Source organism: Dryobates pubescens, chromosome 8 (genome assembly GCF_014839835.1).
Source record: "Dryobates pubescens isolate bDryPub1 chromosome 8, bDryPub1.pri, whole genome shotgun sequence".
In the NCBI taxonomy this organism is placed as follows: domain Eukaryota; kingdom Metazoa; phylum Chordata; class Aves; order Piciformes; family Picidae; genus Dryobates; species Dryobates pubescens.
The window spans coordinates 8,012,295-8,036,013 of record NC_071619.1 but is presented as its reverse complement, the minus strand read 5'-3'; the positions used below and the strand labels follow the sequence as shown (position 1 = coordinate 8,036,013).

The window sequence follows — 23,719 nt, the reverse complement described above, 5'->3', positions numbered from 1 at the left end:
ATACTCAAGGCCTGCCTCTAGTCTCACCAGCCCCTGGAAGCACGGTATTACCTTAGCAGAGGTCGTCAGGCAGTTGGGAGACCTTGAGTGTGCTTACAAGAGTGGATATTGAAGGTAGCACATCATTCCTGTCTGAAAACAATGAAGAGGCTCCCAGCTGAAAATAAGTCAGTGGGGAGGCTGCACTGTCTCTCTCTGAAGTGGATTCTTTTTGAAAAGTAACATTTCTTTTTGACCACTTTTGTCTAAGGCAGCAAAAAAGACTGGAAAGGTGCATTATAGAGGGTTTCAACTGATCTATTCTGAATGACAGGTCTTCCCTCAGGGTTGGCAGGGGGTTGTTTCTTTTTCCCCAGCTCAGCAGATAGATGAGGCAAGGGCATGCCACAGGGATGAGATTTACCAAATTGCCTAGAACACTACTGTTTTGGGGCAAGTTCTTTCCCTGGGTGTAAAGTGAAACACGAGTATCTGATGACAGGTTAGGGAAAACCATAGAGCTGAGAGAGTGAATCTTTTCCATCTCCAGAGAGATCTCCAGGCAGACATGCAGCCTGCCTGCTAGGTAGCGTTGTCTGAAACCAAATCGCTGCGTTACTCGCCTTGCTTTTCTCAGTCATTGGCCTGCTCTGACTCGGTGGAAAAAATGCCAGTCCATCTGCTGACACAGTGCAGTTGGCCAGCCCTGCCCATGCCACCGATTGGGCCAGCAGCTGCAAGCGGGGAGGAACCTGCAGCATTCAGTCACAGGCCATATGCGGGCAGTGGTGAGGATTAGCTCTGCTCCTGGCCGGAAAGGTCCCAGCACAATTCCCAGGCTGAACTCGCCATATGTGTTTCACGTGACTGACCGGAGGGTGACATGAAATGGAGAGTTCAAATTCGAGTGAAAGTTGGTTTGTGTTTCTTCATCCTGTTTAATGTAATGCAGATGCAGAGGAGAGCATGAGGGTGCCTGTGCCAAGAGGTGATGTGACAGGCTGTAGAAAAGCCCCGTAGGTTTCACTAATTCCTCCTCCTTCCCCTGAATTTTCCGCTGTTTCCTGATAGGAGTTGCATGTGCGAAGGAGCACCCTTGGACCACCTGTTAGGCGCTTTTCCCCTTTCAGTCACAGTCTTTGCCACCTCTTAAAGGCTGGGGGTGGGGGGGTGTTTATTTGGAGAAAAGCCAGAACCTTGAACAGTAGTTTTTGCCTTTGGAGAGGTGGGGAGAGCTTTCTGATGTGGTATGGGAAGGAAGGAAGACGGCAAGAACCAAACTGGAAAACATGGATGGAATCCCCTTGCAGGCTGCACTTTGAGCAAGTGTGAAGTATTGCAGAAGTATAATTTTTTTCAAGGTAGGAGATGCATAGTCACAGACTTACTGTAAAGCAGTTTCAGAAATGGGATCTTCCATAGAAGGATCATGTTACATATAGAATGCCACTGCTACTGTAAAAGGTTTCCAGACTAATGCTGTTAATTGCAAAAAGTAAGTTTAACAAGCTCTTGCTATGTCCCAAGAGCTTAGTAGAGTGGCCAGCTAAACAGCTGTAAGGAGAGCGGTCTGATGGGCTGGAGGGACTAACGTACCTTTGGCAAAAATAGGAATATTTGTCTTATTTTAATCTTTGGGTATGGGAAAGGAGCTCATTTCTTCTTAATTGATATATATAGCTAAAAGAAATTGATTTATATATATAAACAAACACTCACTGTGGCATGTTAGAAGTAGGGACAGGAAAAGCACATTTTTGTGTCTATGTTAATTGTTGAATAATGTGATCTAAAGTATAAACTGTTTTGACTTAGGAAGGTGAGAAATTTGTTCTTGAAAAGCTTTGGTTTAGCATGGTTGGACCAGCAATAAGAAGACACCTGCTGAGAGAACTTTTCAAAGCCTGCATTAAGGATGTGCAGGTTTCCCACTGCCTCTTGCCCTTTCTTCAGGGTCCCAGCAGAGCCCATGGCACAGGTCAGCGCTCGTACATGCTTGGGGCAGCGGATAAGTGCCGAATGAGGAACTTTAGGGCGGACAGATAACTGACTTGAACAGTAATGTTAGCCCAAATGTGAACAGTGTCTTTCCTCGAAATCTCAGCTGTCCTTAGGAGGCAGCCAGCCTGAAGATGGGCAAATTGCTCACGGGTTAAAACACAACATATTTGAGTGCACGTTTAAAGAAAGTGTTAAAACTTCATCTGGGTACTGCTGGGCTGGCTTTGTAAAAGTCAGTCCTTAGTCTTCGTTCAAGTGTCGTGTTGATTCCACAGTTCACCTAATTAGACTGTGACCCTCTCACTGCTAAGATTCCATGGCATTACACTGTGCAGAAACAAGATTTTGGTGCTGATACATGAAGAGACCGAGAGCATATGGCATAAACATCAACCGATATTGTTTGCCATCCACACTTGCTGCGTGTAATGCAACAAGACTGGCTTCTGGCAGCCACGTGATCCGCCTTCCAGTCCTCCATTTGGGGTGGGGTAGTTGGTTGGGGTAGGTTTTTTTTTTTTCCTCATTCCTGAAGTTGAGACTTTCTGGAAAGAAGCTTGTAAATAGTTGGGAAGCAGAAAGAAGGTAAAATGTCAACGGGATGTTACCAGGAGACATGTGCGCAACGCTGACATCGGTTCCTGGCCGCGCTTCCTCCGCACCAGCTCGCTGCTCCCGGCAGCCTTATGTGTTGCAAGAAGGTAAGATCACGTCGTGTCACCCGCGTCTTCCCACCAAAGCCCCTGCCTTCCCCATCCCCAGCAAGGAGGGACACTAATCTGCCAAGCAGAGTATCTTGGTGATCTTTAAAATTGAATTTGCAAGTACAGCTCTGTCTGTGGTGAAGGGGAAAAAAAGGAGGCATCTGCAGCTCTGGCGGTAACAGCTAACTGGAATTTCAAATTAACAATACGATCTGGTTTGTGCCTTAGCTCCTTATAGTACTTAGCTTTTTTTTTTGTAATACCAGGGCTTTTGTACTTTAAAAGACATTCCACACCAAATTGTATACTATCGATTTGCCATGGTTAGCCACCCTGTAATAAGCCTCATAGTCTGCCCGAGTAGACACAAAGCAGAACTATATTAGTTTCGTTTGTAACCAGTGGACAAAGAATTATTTGCAAAGCATGAAAGAAGTCAAAGTAACCTAAACATTTCAAAGGTGCTTGAATTTGGAAATGCTGTCATTAGACTGTGAATTGAGTTCCTTGGAATGAAGGAGAAAAGACTAGGAGAGACATTATTATTAATAGGGGTTTTTTTGTCATTGTTGTTTCTCTTTTAATAACTGATACTGTGTACTTCAAAACAGCTTTTTATTTTCAGAAGTAAAGGCTAGGAAATAAATAAGGTCATTTAAAATAAAATCATTTATATACTCTTTAAAACAATAACCCAGAGGGGTCACAACAAGTTCTTAGACATCTTGTCACAGAGAAAATCTGAGTCCCAGAGTGTGTGGCCGTTAAAAGATACATCAATAACACAAGGTGTAACATCTGCTATGCGGACCAGCAGAATGAATTAAAACCTATTTTTCTGTCGTGGAAGCTGCTGGAAGGTATAGACGACAGCTATTGACCAGAGCATTATGTGCAGTGTAGTAAAGATGCACAAAACCAGCAAGAAAAAGTTGAGAGGAAATAACGCAGTGCTTAACCAAAACATAGTGGCTGACCGTCTGCATTGACAGTTTTGTCAGCAGGACTGGGTGAATGCCCAGCTGAGTGTTGTGGACGGGTTAACATCTTCACACTTTTTCTTTCCTCCCAGCTGCCACATGCAGTGTTCTGAAACCTGATATTTTTTCATCAAGAACTGATTATTATTTTCCACCTTGGTATACTAATCAATTTTACCGTGCCGAGCTTGGAGCACATTAACTGTCAGTTACTCCTAATTAATAGTGAAGGCAAACAAAAAGGGAGAACAAAATAATTGATGTTATTTAATATAAAACGCCTCTCCCAATTTTGTTTCCTTGGTGGAAAACTCTTTTGGTCCTTGTTCAAGATTTAAGCACTGTCCTGGTTTATGTTTTCTTTCACGCAAGGTTGATTGAATGGCAGTTTATTATTCAAGACAATAAATTAAACTTCTGAAAGCTGAGTGGTTCCAGGAGTTCTGGCACAGGCTGTTTTCTGCCAGAAGGAACACGTTCAGGTCTGATTCATACCAACTGCTACCCTTTAATATAATAAAAATAAACAAAATCTCCTGTTTATCTTTTCAGACTCACATTAGAATTTCTTTAGCACAGAAACTGGGATGCATTAAAGAAGAAAGTGAGCAACGCAACATTCATTGCAAAACAGATAATGAAATCTTCTAGGCTAAAATACGCTGCATATTACTTTCTTGTAACAGTATTAATATTATGTCCCAGTATTAAATGCTGATTTCAAAGAGATCATGAAAAGAGAACAATCTTCTTTGATGTTTTATGCTTAAATTAAATATAACTGAAAAGCAATACAGGAACATTGCTCTACGTTGCTCTTGCTGCAGTGAAAGCAGGAAGGGCTTTGCAGGACGGTTTGGTAACCTCTGAATTAGACCTGGGCTTCAGAAGATTCATGTATCATTTATGTATACCAGTTATGCATGTGGGTATGTAGACGATAGGGGTTTATACCATTTATGTGCTTTTCAAATATGCAGAAAAGGGAAAGTGAAAAACTAGGCCTAAGTACCTAGTTATGTAATATAGAACTTAGGAAACCCACAGAGGTTCTGGGTTTCTAATCAGAAATCCGATTTAAGAAAGAAGAGAAGCTTTGTTTTCTTTGGGTTTGGTTTTTGGTCGGTTGGTTGGGTTTGGAGTTTGTTGGGTTTTGGGTTATTGTTCATTTATTTTTAATTCATTACTTTAAATTGTTGAGTTGTAAATCTTAGTTTAAATATTAAATGTTTAAATATTAAAGGAAATCATACTGACCACGTTTTGGACAGGAACAGAGCGCAAACCGTAGTGAGCGCTTTAGGCAGGAAGCGTTTCAGCGTTTCTTCTTGTACGCTCTTGTGCTGTGGTGCGTAGTAGCATGCAGCATTTGAACGGCCTTTAGAGGTGGTGATGATAGTAGACTAATTAGCAAGTGATTGTGGTGACTTTTAGTTATAAGTTGTCTCTTTTCATCTGACCTAGAGCACAAGCAGAAAAGCTCAGGTTTGTGCATTATTTCTGTAGACTATGCCATTATGGTTATGAATGCTGGCTAATGTTCTTCTAGAGAGTGAATTTACTAATAGGCATTTTCATTATCTTTTCAAATATCTCTTTGGGATTAATATTTCAAAATAAAAGGATTAAAAATGGTGAGTTTAATGTTTTGGGGATTTTTCCACAAATGGCAGCCCTCTTCTTTGAGCACAAATGAAGCTACTTAGAAGTAAAATAATCTTTCTTAGTATTTTACCCTTTCTGCACTTTCCTGTCTACAAAGTGAAAATGCTACCTTTGTAAGAGGGCTATTAGTAGAAATATTACAGTAGAAAAAATATTATAGTAGAAAAAAAACCTGCTTTCTTCAGATGAGGAATTAGTAACACGCCTACCACATTATTCCTACTTTCAACACACAAATGAAAATGGCTGTGCCTCCAGGCACTGCAAGATACTGATACGCTCAAACTTATTATTCTTCTAGTGGTTTACAATATCATGCAAAAAAAACCCACATCAGCAGAAGGTGCATTAAAATATTACTGTAATGTCTTTTGCAATAAGTCTTATATGCTGAGGATTATTTTTCTATTTCAAATTCCTTTTTTTTTTTTTTTTTGGTTGCTATTATTTTTGTTTGTGTGCTTGTATAAAAAGCCTTTGAAAGGATTCTGACTTGTGTTTGGTTTGTTGGGGATTTTTGGGACTCTTTTTTTTGAGGCATTTTGGGGTGTGGGTTTCTTTGGTGTTTTTTGTTTTGTTGTGTTTGGGGTTTTTTTGTGGTGGTATTTTCTTTTTTTCCCCCCCATTAAATTATAATAAGCTTTTCAGATTGTTTCTCCTCAGATTTGTTTTCAAGAGGAGGCCTGCAAGCATAAAGCCGTGCGGCGGAGAAACAGGCATACGCTCCCCGAAGCCAGGGTGCATTTGCTGGAGCCACTGACCCTACTCCCATTGGGTTTACCTGGCTCTGCCAGTGCTAATTCTGGTCCCAGCCTCTTTGCTCACCCTATGGATTTGCATTGCTGCCTATAACACCTTTTCTTCTGCTTTTTGCCTTCCAAAAAGCCTTCTGTGTCCCTTGGTCTTGCTCCGGGTACGGCTGCACAGCACCCTGGCGCTGCCAGCCGCACAGGGGCCATGGCGGCTGTGGGGGCGAGGAATTTACTAGGGACCCCCAACAGCCCTTTTTACAGGAGCCCTGCTGGGGTGCCGGTTGGCAGGGATCATCTATCCTGGGAACTTTGCACCATAATGGGCGTTCTAAGCCTGGATGATAAGAGCTGTTGCAGGGAAGGTGCTGGGGAGGCAGGCGCGGACAGCGTGGCACAGCCAGACTGTCACAGGATTCCCTGAAAGCTTCATAAAACTGTGACACGATTTCTCTGCTAATTTAGATCTTTGCAACATATTACGGAGGGCATGGATTCAGTGCTGTAACTATTTCTGACAGGTTTTAGCATACATCTTAAAATGCAGCTTGGAAAACGTGTTTCTTTAACTTTAGCGAAGGAGTGCATTGCGTTGGGGAGCTGTTGCAGATAGATGGTCGCAATATGGCTAAAGGAATTTGTACAGCTGCCTACTGAAATTGAAAATGTAGACCAATGTTCCTGTGTGCATGTTAATCCTCAGAGACATCTTTGACACACTGTGGCCCATCATCAAAACGAAACAACATTTGAATGTCCCAAGACAAAACCGATAACTATCCCAGCTTCTGAAAATCATTACCTATAACCTTAATTTTAGGCCGTGCATTCGCTTGACTACATCCTTTGCTTGAAAGGAGTTTGAACTCTGCCTAATGAAATATTTATGGAGAGATGTGTTGCACGAGGGAAAGCAGAAATAAGCCCAGTGTGCAATCTGGAGTTCTACACAATATAAGAAACGTATTTCCAGGCTAAAATGCATACTGAATAACAGGGGGAGGAAGTGTGATGGCTGGTACAGACTTTGGTGGTGCCTGGTTTTGTTGTTCTCACCCTTCAAGTGTGGGCTGCCGTCTATGGCACTGGATTTAGCATTTGAAAACAGCTAAATCAAACAGAAGCAAACATTTATGTAAAGAAAATGGAACATGCAGTTGATTTTAAACAATCCAAAACAACTCTCCCAGACCTACAGAGCAACAGAAGTTAATAAATGAGTCTCATCAGAGACGATGATCCACCATTTTATTCTTGCAAGTGCAAATAGGAGCTGTTTGGGAGGGTTTGGTTTGGTTTGGTTTTTTAGCAGAGGTGGCTATCAGGGAGGAAAGAGCACGATCTCTTTGGCACCCAAAGCAGAGCTTCAAAGCACATAAGATGCCCTTGGACTACTGGTGTTTGGAGAGAAAATGAAAAGGTGCATCATGGATCATGGTTCCCTGCTCGGAAGGGGTCTTTAGTCTATTTGACACTTTCATTGATGACTTGGGTGAACAAATTATCCTTCAAGTCTGCAACTAGTGCTAAGAGGATAGGATTTACAGGTGCTTCAGAGGTAGTGCTGGAGGGGATTCAGAGTAATCCTGACATACCTGAATGCTGTATTGATGAAGACCATATGAAATGGTCATATGATAAATCCACCAGGCAGTCAACAAGAGAAAGGACTAAGCTAACCTTTCCAGCGTGGAAGTCAGACCAGCTGAGCTCCAGAGATCCCTGCCAACCAACACCTCTGGGCAGCAGGCTTTCAGGAAAGAGGCTGTGCTGGTACAAAGAAATGCAGTCATCTTAGGATTACAAGCAAATGTAACGTAAATGTTACACAAAATGTGTAGAGAGGAGAGCTGGAATGTTTGTAGAGAAGATATGATAGCAGCTGCAGGAAGGTAAGAGAAGCCCTTCTCGCCTTGCGCACGGGAAAACTGCTTTATGGTGTCAGCAGACATCCACCATAGGCTTTAAGAGGAGCTTTAACAGACTAAGGGGTGTTGAGCAATTAAATGTCACTGAAGGTCATGAAATCTCCACCAAAGAAGGCTTCCAAGAACAGATTGAATAAATACATCAGGAGCGGGTGAATTCAGCTTGATCCGACCTCAGGAACTGGTCTAGCCATCATCCTAAGATAATTTCCAATTTCATTTCTGTGATAGCAACCATTATCCAATACATAGCTACTGTGTTTGTCCCTTTATCTTGCCCCTTTCCCAATGGAAATTGCTTGATATATCTGCGTATAAACAAAGGCCAAAACCATTTTGGCTGAAAGTTTCAAATGAGCAAAAAGAGCTCTGAGTAGGAGGCAGGCCCTTAACCCTTACCAGCTCTGTAAACTGTTAGTTCAGCAGCTCTGCGATAACATTTTATGTTTCATCCTCCAGCTAACTGTTAGGCTGGGTGACTGTCCAGATAGTAGTTTACTATGGTCAAGCTTACACACAACTCACTTGGCAAAGCACATGTATACATTGGCTGATGCTTTATTTTTACTCCCCCAGTAGTATGATGAAGGGCTTTAGGAATCGTTATTTGGGATAAGGAGGGGTTTACTTGCAGCTTATAAATGTATTAAAGTAGCTTAAGGTTTTTAGTGCTCCCTATCATTAGCTGAACTTACTGCGAAACTTGATCTATTTTTCTTTAATAATTACTAAGCAGAACTCAAGAGGAAAAAAAAAAAAAGCTTGGGGGGTAGAAGATATCAGAGCTTAAATTACGGAGGTGGAAGGATTTTCTCCTTTCAGCAGACTTCCCATGCTTTTCTGACTAAGAAAGTCACTTTGCTAAAACTCAGAGAGCTTCTTGTGAAGCTGAAAAGAAAGTAGAGAGTCATTTAGTATCAGACAGATGGAATCTAGACTACAGGCAAAAGTTCCTGTGTCCATTTCTGAACCAGCACTCCAGTCCTTATTAACACTGGTGTTGGGTTTACACAGCAAGCGAAAAGGAACATAAACCTTCCATTCTGAAAGAGATGAGTGCAACAACGTGGCATAAAATATCATGAATCACAATAATAATGATTGATAGTATTATTACAGTAATTCTAATGATTATTATAGTAATTCTAATAATGAATATATGTTGTTGGTGTGGCTGAGCTTTGTCTTTCTGTTTGAAATATGGCTCTACAGTTCCCTTGAATTCAAGAGGCCAAATTCCGTCCTCACATGCAAAGCTGTAATCTCGCTGTAAAGCGGTGCATTTTTCTCTGAAGACAAGCTTTACCCCTAATATCTTACCAGCTTCACCTATATGACAATTAATCTATTCTTTCTTTAAGGGCTTTTAATTTGCTTTTTTTTTAGTACAGGTGCAGTTGTTCTGTATGAGTTTTAGGGAAGGCAGCCTCCTGCGTTAGGAACAAATGAGACACTACAGCAGAGGGATGTTCAGACTTCTGCGTAACAGAATATAACCACCTTTGTGTTTGGGTAATTAGGAAATGGTTCTCTTTGATGCATTCAATTGGTTCAGAAATAGCTTTAGTGGATGAAAACCCAGCAGGCTATTGCAAATACGGTCTCAACCCCAATCCTGTGCTTGGAAAAGCAGCACACATGTCGGAGCAAAGATATTTAAAACCTCTTTGCAAAGAGTGGACAGGTAGACCTAATTATGTGTCGAGGCAAACGTGTCAGCAGGGAGGGGATGTAAAATACTTAGATGATGTGCAAGAAAAAAAGTTCTGCACTTCCATGAATTAGTCAGTTGGTTTTTTTAAAGCATTCAAATTCACATTCTACGCAGTATGTCAAAGTATTGGTGAGTATAAATACTTAAATGAACAGCTGCAGCTAACATAATAACTCCATTGGTTCGGATTTTTATATTTATTTCTTAAATAAAGTGCTGGGCAGCGCTTTCAAATCCTTCATTCTGGCATTTGGGAATCAAGCCCCAGGTTGTCGATTTGTTCTAACAGACGTGCTTTGTGTTCAACCTTTTCATCACCCTTGCAGACAGGACTGCTCAAATAATCCAGCCACCTAAATATTTTATCTGTGACACTCTGGATTGCTCGCTGTTCCTGGATGCTAAGAGTATAATGGATTACAGGGATAGCGGAAGGGTTGAATTGATTTATAGCAATATAGCCTTGCCAAATAGTGTTTGTAATCTCGTTGTGAGTGTTGTAGCAGTATTGTAGCAGCTGATGCATATCTTCCACTCCTATCTCCTAGAGCTGTGTGCAAACTTGCCTCGTTTGTGGCTTTCTTTGTGGAAACTGTACGGCAGCGCTTCTGCCTGTCCTTATTTTGGTAAAGAAAGGCTGGCTCTGGCTTTTCTAGCTGTGCAAGGAGACTGCTGGTGTAGCCCAGCTGTAAGGCTAATGTTAAATAAATAAATGAAGAGGACAACTTCAGTTTACTTTTTACATTGCTGACCTTATAATTGGGAATGTTTTGCATGGGATAGAGCTGACTTTGGCTGACGCGAGCGAAATCCCTGAGCGCTCGATGGAGAATGAGAGCTCCATTCAGCTGCTTTGAATCATCTTGTGGCAGAGACCCCCCACAAGCAGCTGGGGGCTGCATTTTCGTAACCCAAGGACTGGCTGAGCTGGGAGGGGTGTGTGTACAAGTGGTGAATGGCCCCCACAAAATGGCTTAGCTGAGTACCATCTTCATGCTTGCAATTTCTCACTGTGTAGTAAACGTGTAGCAGATTTACTTGCAGAATTATATTATGAAGTACATAAATATTATGATTGTAGAACAGGAAGAGGGAAAGACGTTTTCAAAGCCATGCACGCTGTCCCATGTGCCTCTCATGCCATATTTCATAGCAGAACAGAAATCCTCAAATTTGGGTGTTGCTCTACAAGATGTTTTATACGCAGTTCTTCTCCCAGCCTCCCATCTGCATGTCAGCTTCTCCCACTGATCCATGAAGACAGACTTCCTTCTTTGCCTTGATTAGATGATAGAATATTCTGTTTCTGCTGTGGGAGGATAGTGCATGCAACCTGAAACACCCTGAAATCTGGACATTCATAACAGACAGCTGGATTTTGAAGCTGTGGCCATTTCCTAACCTATTAGTGCATGGGAGTGACCCTCCTCACTAATTCTGTCCCTCTACAAGGGCCTTGGAGGCTACAGTTTCTCCTTATGGCTTTTGTTTTTCTGCAGGTAAGGCTCCCTGCAGCCCCCCCAGCCCTCCCCACCGCTTGCTGGCAATGCAGGAATTAAGCTGGCGGAGAACAGGGTGCTGTCCCGCTCTGCAGCAGGGCCCAAAACCTGTTGATGAGAGGCGGCCCACCATGCAGCCACGCAGGGAACTCTTCATGCCCAGCTGCAGAGCCCAGAATTGATTGCAAAGTTGGGGAGCAACAAAGTGCCTCGGGCATGCCCAGCCATGGAAACTTCAGGCAGAGCACTACTTATGTGCTGGCAGGTTTTCACAGAGGCGGTGCTCTAAAGGTGGTCAAAATGAAGAGGAGGCTAAGGGAGCTTCATTGCAACAGTGTCAAGTGAGATGGTTTCAGTGGTGAGAGGGAGTCCATGCGTGTGTCCAGCAGGTAGTCACCAGAGCAGGGAAGCGGCTGCAGCTGTCGGGGTATGCATGCTGCTGCGTAGGCTTGCAGCTCAGTGGAATTAAATTGCTGGGCACAGGAGTCATCCGCAGCCCCTGAGCCTGAAAACATCATATGCTGGCTGCTGGCTTTTTATTTTAAGACCACTGGGCATGCTCTATATGCATTTGAAAACTTTCAGGCAAGGTTTATGGCTTGCTTAGCATACAAAAGGTATACCAGCTATAAAATGAAACAACTGTCAGGACTGTGACAAGTCCTACACAGCACATCATAAGCCACTAAGCTCCAGGTGCCGATGACACAGTACAGCCCAGGCACAAGCTCATGCTGTGCTCCCCAGGAGTGACAACAGTGTGTGTAACAGTGTGAGATCCTCTCCTAGCAGAGCCCCTCAAACCCTGCAGGGATCCTTGGTAGCTTTTGTGGGTCCTCAGCATCTCACGGGCTGAGATTTCTGAGTGCCTCTGTGTTGTTTTGACTGTTTATGCCCCGATTCTAATTGCAGAATTTGCAGCAAACTGCACTGTAAGTGCAAGGCAGAGAGTAAGTGATGGAACCACACAGGGAAACAAAAGGCACCTCAGCTCTGAAGCACACTGGTGTCAGCTTGTGCTGGCAGGGAGTCTCGTCATTACATAATGATGCACTTATCCAAACGGCGTTCTGTATTTTGGGAGACAGATGTGCCTTGCAGTTGTTAGTGGAAGTTAAATGTTAAATATGAAACCCATTCATTTTCTCTTAGTCATACTTTGGATTTAAGCAGATGTTTTCCTAATTTGTGGTTTTCAAATGTAGCATGCTGACAAGACATTTGTCATTAACTACAACTTCATACATGCAGTTTGGCAAATTGGCCAATTATTAACAGTGAGGGTTGCATGGTGGTTGATGGATAGCTCCTGCTGTTTTGAAAGGCCTAAATTGAAACTCAATACATTTTTACAATATAAATTAATTGAGCTTTGGACCACTTCCCTGTTACTAAGTGCTCTCTGCCCTCATTTTCAGAGTGAACAGCCATTTGTAATGCGCTGAGTAGCTGTGCCATCCACGAGCAGAGGCTCTTGATGGTGGAAAAAGCGATGACCAACATTTTTCTGGTAGGGAGATGAAAATGGATGATGGTATCCAAGCACAGGCAGCATAACATAGGGAGGGAGTATGGTGTGGTGTATGCACATGTAGACCAGGCTGGCTTGTGCAGCAGATGGCATCCTGGAAGGGTGCACGGAGGGTAGTCAAAGCAGGGGGAGTGCAGCTGCCTGGAAAATAGTGCTGCCTAGTGTTTTCCATTGTAGCGTTTCTCCTGCTTTTAACTTTGCTAGGCTTTACCCATTTTAATGTGGTTTTTCCTGGTTTATGTTTGCAAGGCTTGACGGGTTGGGGGGAGGAAGAGTTGGTGGTGGTGCTGTGAATTGCTGAGAGGTCCCAAAGCTCCTTCCTACAGTCAGAAATCACCATATACCTGAAAATATAATCTTCTGTTTTCCCATCTCTAGAATTCAAGCAGATGATATAGTCATCATTTATTCATCCCATGTGCGAGACTTGAAGGGGAATACTGAATATACCTCTATAAAGACTTTGATTTTTAGCAGCTGGCACTGCAGAAATTTTGCCTTACAATCCAGCTGAACTGAGAAAACTCTTCAGGATTCTTTGTTTGTAGTTACTCCAGCTTCTGGCACATCATTCGGGTTTTTTCTTCCTCTATATTTGCATCTGCACAGCCTGTTACAGAACAGGCTGTCATGCACAGTGATTAAATGAGAACTGTAAACAGTTAAATACACGTGTATTTCTTCTTGCTCTATGCAGCCAGGTGTGCTAAGTGTGACGTACCTGCAGGGCTGCCTTTACAGTCTGATGTCCATTTCGTCATATCCCCCTGCTGTGTGGGGAAAAGGAAGAGCAATGTCTCTGCAGGGAGGCAGGAGGTTGCATAAAATGCAGAAAAGAGAAAAGCCATGGATTTGGGGTTTGTATTGCCACTGCTTGTGGTCTGCATTAGAGGTGCAAGTCCTAGGGGGACTGAAAATGAGCTGATGGCCTGATTCAAAGGGATGCTTTAAAGAAAGCTATTTCCTGTAGTTGTCTTTCTAGTAACTTTTTGATTGAAAGGGATGTGGCAGTAGATGTTGAAGGGAAGATGACAAGTTACAGCTACATTGTCAATTGCCGCCTTGCTTTCCCTGGGTTTAGATAAGCTAAATCTCCAGAAAGGGCTGTGTGTCCCATGCCAGGCTTTAGAAAGAGGTGAGTGCAGGTAGATGTCAGGAGAATTCTCACTAACCCAGATCCTCTTGATCCTTTGCAGCGCTGCCAAGCTCCTGGAGAAGAGTCCATTCTCTGTTGGTGCCCCGAGCCCCCTGCTCCCCTCGCCGGCAAGCCTGCAGCTGGCACAGCTCCAGGCACAGCTCACGCTCCACAGGCTGAAGTTGGCTCAGACCGCCGTCACCAACAACCCAGCTGCTGCCACTGTCCTCAACCAGGTGCTCTCCAAAGTGGCCATGTCTCAGCCGCTCTTCAACCAGCTGAGGCACCCCACTGTGATGAACACCTCTCAGGGTCATGCCACAGGGCCACCACAGGGGCCCAGCATCGCCGGCACGAGGTTCCCCTCGGGTGGCATTGCCTTTCCCGCCCAGAGCCCAGCCTTAGCCGCACCAGGAGGTGGCCTGGGTCCTGTCCAGGCCCAGACCCCCAATGCCATTGTCATGAGTCCCTTTGGAGGTGTCATGGCTCCAACTTCTGGCCAGCAACCCATGGTGGTGGGTCTAAACAAGGCAGGTGCCTCCAGCTCTGCTGCTGTGGGGGGTTTTTATGAGTACAACAAGCAAAACACCACTGCTGCAGCCCCCCAGGCGTACGCCTCGGAGGGGGACCAGCCGGGCCAGCACGGCTTCCTTGCCGGTGGGGCCCACGCAGCCTCCTCGGTGGCGGGGCCGCGCTACGAGGGTCACTTTGGGGCTCCCAACCAGCTGCAGCACGAGGCGGCGGTGGCCTTCCCCAAGGAGGCGTATGGGGCAGGCGCACAGCACGGAGCAGCGCGAGCCTTCCCCAGCGACCCGCACACCAGCTCCCGTCCGAAAGGAGATCCCGGCCCCGTCTTGCATGGCAGCGGCACAAGCAACCAGTGGGAAAATATCCCTAATTTCCCCAGCCAAAACAAGCCTGACCTCATGCCCGGCGACAGCCTGTGGCCGTCAGCGAGTCAGCAGCAGTATGAAATAAGAAACGAGCTCTACAACCCTGAAGAGCCGACACCTGACACAAAGTTCAGTGCAGCCACCCCCCCAGCCTTCGGCCGCCTCAACCACAGCAAGCAGAGCTTCAGCAGCCCTCGCATGAGGCAGAAGGAGGAGCGGAGCGGTGGTGCGCCCGACCTGCCCGCCCGCTCCCTGCCACCCCACCAGGTGGGCGACCTCCACGGCACGGCCCCCCTCCACTTCCCCCATGTCTGCACCCTCTGTGACAAGAAGGTCTTCGATCTGAAGGTGAGTGGTTTTAAAGCACCCCCCGGGGCACGGTTTGGACCTTTGAACAAGTTCCCTGGTGACTGATCTGGCCCCTGGCTCCTGCCGCCCCTTGCCACCAGTATTCATTGCTGCAGAGGTGCCCTGAGAGAAGTGGAAACAAAGGGCCATAGTTTAGCTTAGGGTGTCGTACATCTGTTTCATGGCAGTTACTGGGGTTTCAAGATCTGGTTTTGTTCCGCATCTCGCTGGGAAAGATGGTGAGATTACAGTGCTGGCATGAGAAACGTGAGGTCCGGGCTGGGGTCACAGCTCATCTCGTGGGCCCAAAGTGAGGGGAGGAGGAGCTTGAAGCTGATCTCCCAGTTCTCAGGCTGGTGTTATAACCACACGTCTGTAGATTCGTCTGCCTTTCCCTTTCTCTTTGCATTTCTGATCCCAAAGGATTCGCCCTAACAGCCTTGTGGAAGTAGATAACTTAAAACAGTGAGTTTTAATAATTCCTCTGTTGAGGAATTATTAAATTCTCTGTCGCTTTTTCTAATACCTCTAAGGAAAATTTAGGCTCAGTGTCCCTGGTGACTTTGGCCTGGAAGCAAGCTCAGCACATGTGATATAGACCATGCTCCCACTTCTCCGTTAATACTGCCAAGGGAGCTCCAAATTCAGCCTTAAACCTCAAGAAGCAGCTTTCCATTTTCCCAGAGAGCCTGTGTGCTAGGTCACATTATATAGCTCAGGTCTGGAGCTCCACAACCAATCGTGGGCTCTGGCTGGGGTTGTTTGGTCTCCTAGTGAGCCCTGCTCAACAAGTCTTCACAACCTTTCCCATCACACCACAGGTCCAGCACCTAACCACAAAGGCAGGTGTTTTCACATTGTTTCTGGCCTGACAAAAATGTTCCAACAGCATTTATGTAGGAAGGAAGATAGCCAGCAAATGAAATCATATTTGATACTTGAACACCCTGGGACTTTGGGATATTTGTATATATTTGCTCTGTCATTTTTCCCTTTTACTGTTTGAGCAGTTGCTTGCAAAAAGGTTTGCTGTGGTTTCTGCCGCTCCACGGCTGGTCAGAAGCAGCCCTTATCCTAGGCCATGCTGAGCACTTGGGTTTTTTTTTTCATTAAACATTAAAAAAGGGCAGGGGAGATGTCATTACAGTAAGTTTTGGATGATTTGCCTGTTGGTGTTTAATAGACTGCCTTATTTAGATCACAGAAGTGTAAATAGCTACACGTACTTTGACAAATTTTGCTAATCTCTTGAAATGAACAAGCGTCGTCCTGGCTGCCCTGTGTGCTTAGCACGTTCTTTATGGACATTGCAGGAGCTGAGGGTGCTCAGTGCCTTGCAGAATGAGCTTTTCAGCTAGACTAAAGTAACTGAGTTAATGGCAATATACTGGATTTGAAAATAAATGCAGAGTAGCTCTCCTGATGTAAAGTAACTGATAATTTAACCTACAAATAACAACCCAGTAAATGCATTGGGTGAAGGTGCATGCATTGGCTCCAGCATCACACAGTCTGACCTTCAGTACCTCAGTATGTTTAGAATAAGGTAAACTGAATGGAGAAGCAATATCTTGTGACTTTGTCTCAGGATTTTTCCTGTGCTGACCATCTCTTTGTTTCAACATAGGATTGGGATCAGCACATTAAGGGAAGTCTTCACATCCAAAAATGTATGGCTTTTTCAGATAAGTAAGTATTACTTTAGAGACACTCTTCCAACTGAATTTCTAACAGAGCATTCCTTACTTCAGCAGCTTTATAGGGGAATTAAGTGTCTAATTATGCTTTAATATTTATGGCACATTATGCATGCTTCTAAAGTTCTTTGCTTTCTTTTCCAGCACTGGTATCCGGTGTGTGTTGAGCTCAGCAGATGGAACATTGCATTTATCACCCAACAATGCCGCAGTTTTTAATCCATCTAGCATCGAAGGTGAATGGTTGTCTGTGCAATAGTTAAACTCACATCTTTTTCTTTTTTTTTTTTTTTTAATTGAAAGGGAAGTCTGTCTCTGGGAAAAAGTAGTAATTTTCAATGAAATGTGATACAAGTTTCTAAGGGAAATAGAGGTTGTGCCTCTAAAAAAAGCCAATCCTGTGCCTTTCAAAGCATGAATTTCTTTTTCTTTCCAACAACGACATGTTCTCACAGTACAACAAAAGAGCATATCGTTTGTTGTAGAGACTGCAAACTTAATTGCTATGTAAATGGGGCATTGATTATTGAGCACACTAGTGCAATTAATACAAGTCAAGATTGTCATGCAATGTGTGTAATCTGTTATTTAGATTATCCACCAAATGTCGGCGCATCTTTTATCACTACGTCAGCAAGATCCTTTGGCCAGCCGGGCCCTACGTTTTCTTCTCCTTCATCAGGGGTAAGAATGAGTACCTAAGCAAATCAATCTCTCTGTTGAGATTCCTGTAGAGGCCATTACTTACTGGAAATAAAACCACAATGGTTTACTTTTAGACAGTAATTTGAATATCCAGTCTGTTATTTCAGCTTCCCTGCAGCTCTTTTATGGTTTTGATTTTGACCAAATCAGGACCTGATTGTAGGGTTGGTTGTTTTCCAGGGCTAAAAGTTTGTTCGCTTGTTAGAAAGACTTGTGGAGGATGGTAAATAGTTTTGTCTGTATCCCATTGACTTTCCCCCCTCATTTTCTGAGTCCTCAACCCAAGAAATCAGATTCAGCTTGGAATGAACATTCAGATTAGTTTTTACTTACTCTGCATATCCATCCCAGCAAGCAGCCTTCCATCTCTCACGTTATTTGTTTGTAGTAATTGCTCTGTGCCTGTCCCATGCTGGGGTCCTTCTCCCATATAGCAACAGTGGCTGCAGCATCACTGTTACTCACCTGCAGGTCCCAGATCAATTCATTATACTAGACAAAGTTTTTCTTCATTTATTTTAGTGCCACTGGCAGCCTTTCAGCAAGTTTACTATAGTGCTTTAGTGAACAGCTTTCCATGGTCTAGGTTTATTACTCACCTGTGCAATCAACATAGGTCCCTAGTTATGCTGCTCTAATATGCATTTGAATTTCTAGCCCAATAACCAAAAACTGTCAGAAAAAAAATAATGTTTCTTACACTCAAAAAGCAGAAGGTTTTCAAAAGAATAAAACCCCACCACACCACAAACAAAACCCCACAAAACCCAAACCAAACAATAACTACCAAAAAAAACCCCCAAAACAAAGCAAAACTACCAAAACCAACACCAAAACAAAACAAGGGTTAAAAAAAAAAAAAGTCAAATAGAAGCAAATCTGGAAAGAGAAAGTTGCTAGGGCTAAAACAAAGCTCAGCAAATATTGGGAAGCTACAATTAAAGCTGGAGACATCAAGGATTCATGTTAGGGCATACATGGAATAGCAACAGTAATCCAGGGGTTCTAGTTTTCACCTTATTAATTTTTGTGTATAAACCCTGATATGATCTCAGACACTCTGGAAAGCCAGGCTGACATGTGTCCCTATGCCACTACAGTTCACATCAGGCATTGCTTACAGAAAAATCACCCAGATTTGCTTAATCCAACCAATTTTCTACTGTGTGGTTTTGCTCTGCAAGAGGTTATTTGAAGGGGTTTTAGCTTCTGCCTGTCACAGACACTGTGTGCAGGGGAGCAAAGAGCTGAGCTGATCGTGACAGCTGTCTCCAAGGTCAGAGGTGGAGTAGCAGCGGGTGCAGAGGAATGTTCCTTTTCATCATGCCTGTCAACCTCACAACAAATGAAATTACTGCTAATACCAGTATCATTTCTCCTCAGAATCTGTCACTATTTATCATTTAAGCTGCCTGCAGAAGTTCTCCTTCTGAATGACCTGTAGCACTATGAGAGAGAAAAGAAACAATAACTTTGACTTTCCTGGACACTGTATATCCTCTTTTTTTTTCCCTTCAGCAGCTCCTCGGAAGCACAGGGAGCTATATTAGAGGTGCTAAGATTCAATTTGCCAGCTGTCATTCACGCCCCGACCCAGGTGGCTTATAATTTATTGCACCTTTGCACACGGTAGTATTCACTTTCAGCTAAGCTGCTGCCATTTAACTGAGCAGTGAGAGACTATACTTGACCCTCTATGTAATCATAAACAAAGTGTTCAGATTTCTGGAAGAACTTGCTGCATGCTGTCCCTCTGCAAATGACTCTCTATTTGCCTTTAGAAGAAGGATAGTGCTGCAAGTCTTTGTTCAGGCACGGAGAGCCATTGACGTTAGAGGGATGGAACTGTCAGTTGCTTATCTTTAGAAAAGATTGAATCAAAGATTCAAGAAGAGTTTAATGGATTTGAAAAAACAAGAAACCAACATTAAAAAAAAAAAAAAAAAAAGGAGCCTGTAATAAAACCCCAAACCAACCAACCAAAACAACAGTTAACACACAAATTGGATTCATGAAGCAATATGGCAGATGGCACAAGGTGCGTGACTTTTGTAGCAGGTGTCCAACTGCATTGGTGAACTCCTGTAGACACTGGTTGCAAAGTAAAAGTAAGTTTATTAAAGTCTTATTGAAAATTACACTTAACACTCGACACACAACTGCTCCTCTGAACTTCCTGACTGTGGATATGGAAGGTGTATGCTCCTTTTCTGGCTGTGATTTACAGCTCTGTTTAATGAATGGATCCAATTTTACTTCAACCAGCTGACAAGATTATTGCTTGGTACAGCCCATTGATTTCTGGTGTGAGTATGTGACCACTTCTTAATCATGAATTACAGCAGATTTATGGTGTTGCAGTGTTTAAATTTAAGCCCTTGCCAGTTATGGGGAGGTGGTAACATCTTGCAGTCCTTTGATTTAATGTAGTGCTGAGCACGTATCTGAGCATGGGCTCTGGAGCCTATGTAAAGAACAGTCCCATAGACTCTTAACATGCCATCTCTTAACAGAGCTAACAAAACAAGCAGAAGGTGCCAGGTGACCTGGGGTGTTCCTTCACTGGGACTGCATTTGCTGTTAGGAAAGTTTCCTTTTCCTCTGTTAGCTGTATTTGTATTCTGTTGTGCACTACGGACAGCTGTGCCAGATACAAGCAAACACTTCCTTTTCTTTTCAGTGGAGTTAAGTTGCTTCATCTTTTCCAGGATCAAGTCCTTGTTATTTTTCTGCTAGGGAAAACATCTTACTTCTGGACTTCGTCATTTTTGCACTTGGGCAGGCTCTCTAAGATAAAAGCTAAATAGCAGGCGACTCTATAATGGAGGGTCCTGTTGCAGCAAAAATAAACAAATGGTTAAGTGGTGAAGCCTGGGGGGGGAAGGTAATGGGACGAAGGTGTAAATAAGATAACATTAGCTCTCTAACTTGTGAACTTGCTGACAAGCCAAACATTTGTGATGGCTCTGGTGAACTTGATCCCACAAGATTACGTGATTTGTATCTTCCCTTGAATGGCACAATTTTGACTGAAGGAAGAGTTATTTCTACAGTAAAATCCTAGTAGCAGAGACCATAAATAGGAAGTAGTCTAGGAAGACTTAATCCTGTGTGAACAATGTTTTACCTGTCACTAGCTGGGATAAATTATGTTTCTTTCTCAGTATACCCTGAAGCCTTTTTGCACAAGGAGTGTAGAGCCTGCTTTCCATGTCAGGGAGATGGGCGGCACTTTGGGAACTGCCCCAGCACTCCAAAATAGACTTCCATGCTTGGGAGGCGATTACTGCACCCAGGTCATGTGCCTGTGCCAGCCCTGTTGAGGAGCTTTGCCTCTCTGCATGTCTAGTGGTCACTGCCTGTCCAGGAAAGAAGTCCTTCCTACCGTGTTTTTGCAGCAAGAGGGGGAAGTAGCAGGCTGAGACCTCCCAATAACAGGGATACTCTGTCTTCACATTGAGGGTCCTCCAAACTTTTTCTGGGGCTTAGTAGAGTGCAGTGGCCCGTGCCTGTGACATTCCAGGGAGCTGAAGCCCTGGAGTCCATAAGATTTGAGGTGGAAAGGTAGCTCTTGCAGCAGTACTGTTAATCCTGTTTCCATGAGAGCACCTCTTTCAGAAATCCTCTCTGGACTTTGTAATGTTCAGAGATGGAGACTCCATTACCAGCTGCACTGCAGTTAAACATTTCCCCTCCCGTTCATGTTTCTAATCCACAATGTTAAAATTCAGGGTTTTAAAGGGGGATATTTGTCCTTAATAACAGGCATACAGAATAGAGAATTTCATTTTTGCAGTGCTAATAAGGTTCTATCTAGTGTCTGGACGATCTAAGATAAAAAAACCCATTGTACTGAGATGGTTTGGTGGTGTTCTTTTTCCTCCCCAGTTTCCCCAGAGGAAATCTACGCTGGGGCGAGTTGTTCACATCTGTAACCTCCCTGAGGGAAGCTGCACAGAGAATGATGTCATTAACCTGGGCCTCCCATTTGGGAAGGTCACCAACTATATCCTCATGAAATCTACTAATCAGGTACTGTGCATTTGGGGTGACTGGTGCTGATGTCTGTTGGCATAAAGACCTGTTAACACGAAGATAGAGTCTCTGGAGAAAATAGACTTTTAGGTTTGTTTGGTTTCTGTTTGTGTTGTGTTTGGTTTAGTTTTTTTTTTTTTCTGTGTGTGCTTTTGTTTTGGGTTTGTTGGTTGGTTTTGGTCTGTAATAACAACTTGAATATATGAAGCCTGCTCTTCAACTGAAAAAAAATCTGGTATTAGCAGAATGAAACGATGGCATAAACATGACCACTTCCCCATAGTTCTTGTTTGTCAAACCTAGGAATCTCAGTGAAGCAGTGTTGTAAAGCTGTACTTTTGATAATAGTAATAACAATGACAATGGTAATCCTTTAAGTGTTAGTGACTTGTTCTGCTTCTCTCAGCCATGTTTTTAGGGTTACTTTCAGACTTCTCTTGTTCTGTTTGGGAAGTTGTTATTGCTTTCTTAGCCATACACATGGAGCTGAACGAGGCACTGAAGAATGAATTGTTCTCTAGCCTGGTGCAGCTGTCCTACACTGTTTGCTGAACTATTAGACCAGAGGCAGATCCTGCAATGGTATAACTGTAGTCACAGGCTGGTGGCAGAGCCCTCAGGCCATGGTTCTGTGGGTGATCTGGTGCACATGTGCTAAAAAAGGAGGCTGCACCCTTGCTGGCACCTCACTCACTCCCTTTTGATCTGCACTGGATTGTAGGAGAGCAATTTTTTCTGTGTAGCTGAAGTCTGCCTTATGTAGTTTAAGTCTCCCAGTGATGGTAGGTTGGGAAGGATTGCAAAGCTCCTCTTGCATACCTGCAGCAGACAGTACAGATGGATGTAGATTCCACACCCCTGGGCAATGTACGAGATGGTAATGTTTCTGAATGAAGTCATTACATAGCTGTGAGTATATTCTTTGACCAGTTCAACTGCAGTCACATCAAATGCAGTCTTCTTGGAAATAAAAGTGCTAGTTAACATTCAGGTTTTTAAAACTCTTTTTTTTTTTTTTGGAGGGGCCCTTTGTTCTGGCTGCTCTGATGCTTTTGTCTGGGTCTTTGCAATTCTGCAAGACACAACTGGCAGTCACAGGGGTAGTGTATGCTGCAGTGTTGCAGTGCTGCATCCTGCATCTGCAGCTGGCTATAGCATAGAAGCACCAGTGAGGAAGTGAGGGAAAGGTGATATTTTCATGTATCAAAGAAGATTAGATTCCAGGCATTTAGCTTTTAACTCAACTGGCTTCTAAAGTTGCCTGTCTTTAATAGCTGAGCATCGCTGTTTCAGCTCCAGAGCTGGAAAGCTACCCTGTTCTGTACTTTTAAAGACATATTGCATGAAAAGAATCCAAATGAAAATTACTGTGCTGCCTATTCTCTCTTATACTCTGCATTTTTAATGATGTAGCAGATTTTAATGCTCTCATTTGTGCTAGGCCTTCCTGGAAATGGCTTACAGTGAAGCAGCACAAGCCATGGTGCAGTACTACAAAGAAAAACCTGCTATGATAAATGATGACAAGTTGCTTATTAGGATGTCTAAACGATACAAGGAATTGCAGCTGAAGGTAAGATAGTCATTGCTAGTCAGATTTCCTGAATTCCCCTTGCACATCCTGGGGAGAATACATTACTGATTTCTAATGTATGTTTTAATATTATGGGACAGTAAAGATAAATTAATGACTGTATGTTAAGGATCTTTTATACTTCAGTGGTTGCTGTTGTTCTAAATTTCAGCTTTTGGAAGAGATCCCTTTTTTTTTTTTTCCTGGTCCTTTTGCATCATTACTTCAAAAAAGCCCTTCTAAGCTTCCTTCTGAGAGAGCTCCTCACATTGCTTGGTCTCACAAAGGTTTAAAACACAGTCACATGTAAGATCATGGAATCATAGAATCAGTAAGGTTGGAAAAAACCTCAAAGATTATCAAGTCCAACCTGTCACTCAACACCTCATGACTACTAAACCATGGCTTCAAGTGCCACATCCAATCCCTTTTTGAACACCTCCAGGGACGGTGACTCCACCACCTCCCTGGGCAGCACATTCCAAAGGCTAACAACTCTCTCTGTGAAGAACTTTCTCCTCACCTCAAGCCTAAACTTGCCCTGGTGCAGTTTGAGACTGTGTCCTCTTGCTCTGGTGCTGGT

The 23,719-nt window shown here is 43.6% G+C and overlaps 1 protein-coding gene across 2 annotated transcripts in view; it reads left to right on the top strand.

The window, feature by feature from the left end:
* The window catches only part of RBM20 (RNA binding motif protein 20), a 115,881-nt gene that overhangs the window by 73,224 nt on the left and 18,938 nt on the right, over nucleotides 1–23,719 (top strand). For both annotated transcript variants that reach the window (XM_054163423.1, XM_054163422.1), the window contains exons 2-7: nucleotides 13,947–15,126; nucleotides 16,754–16,815; nucleotides 16,968–17,059; nucleotides 17,416–17,507; nucleotides 21,417–21,560; nucleotides 23,005–23,136. In XM_054163423.1, coding sequence (XP_054019398.1) covers nucleotides 13,947–15,126; nucleotides 16,754–16,815; nucleotides 16,968–17,059; nucleotides 17,416–17,507; nucleotides 21,417–21,560; nucleotides 23,005–23,136 — 1,702 coding nt within the window. The remainder of the gene's footprint in view (nucleotides 1–13,946; nucleotides 15,127–16,753; nucleotides 16,816–16,967; nucleotides 17,060–17,415; nucleotides 17,508–21,416; nucleotides 21,561–23,004; nucleotides 23,137–23,719) is intronic.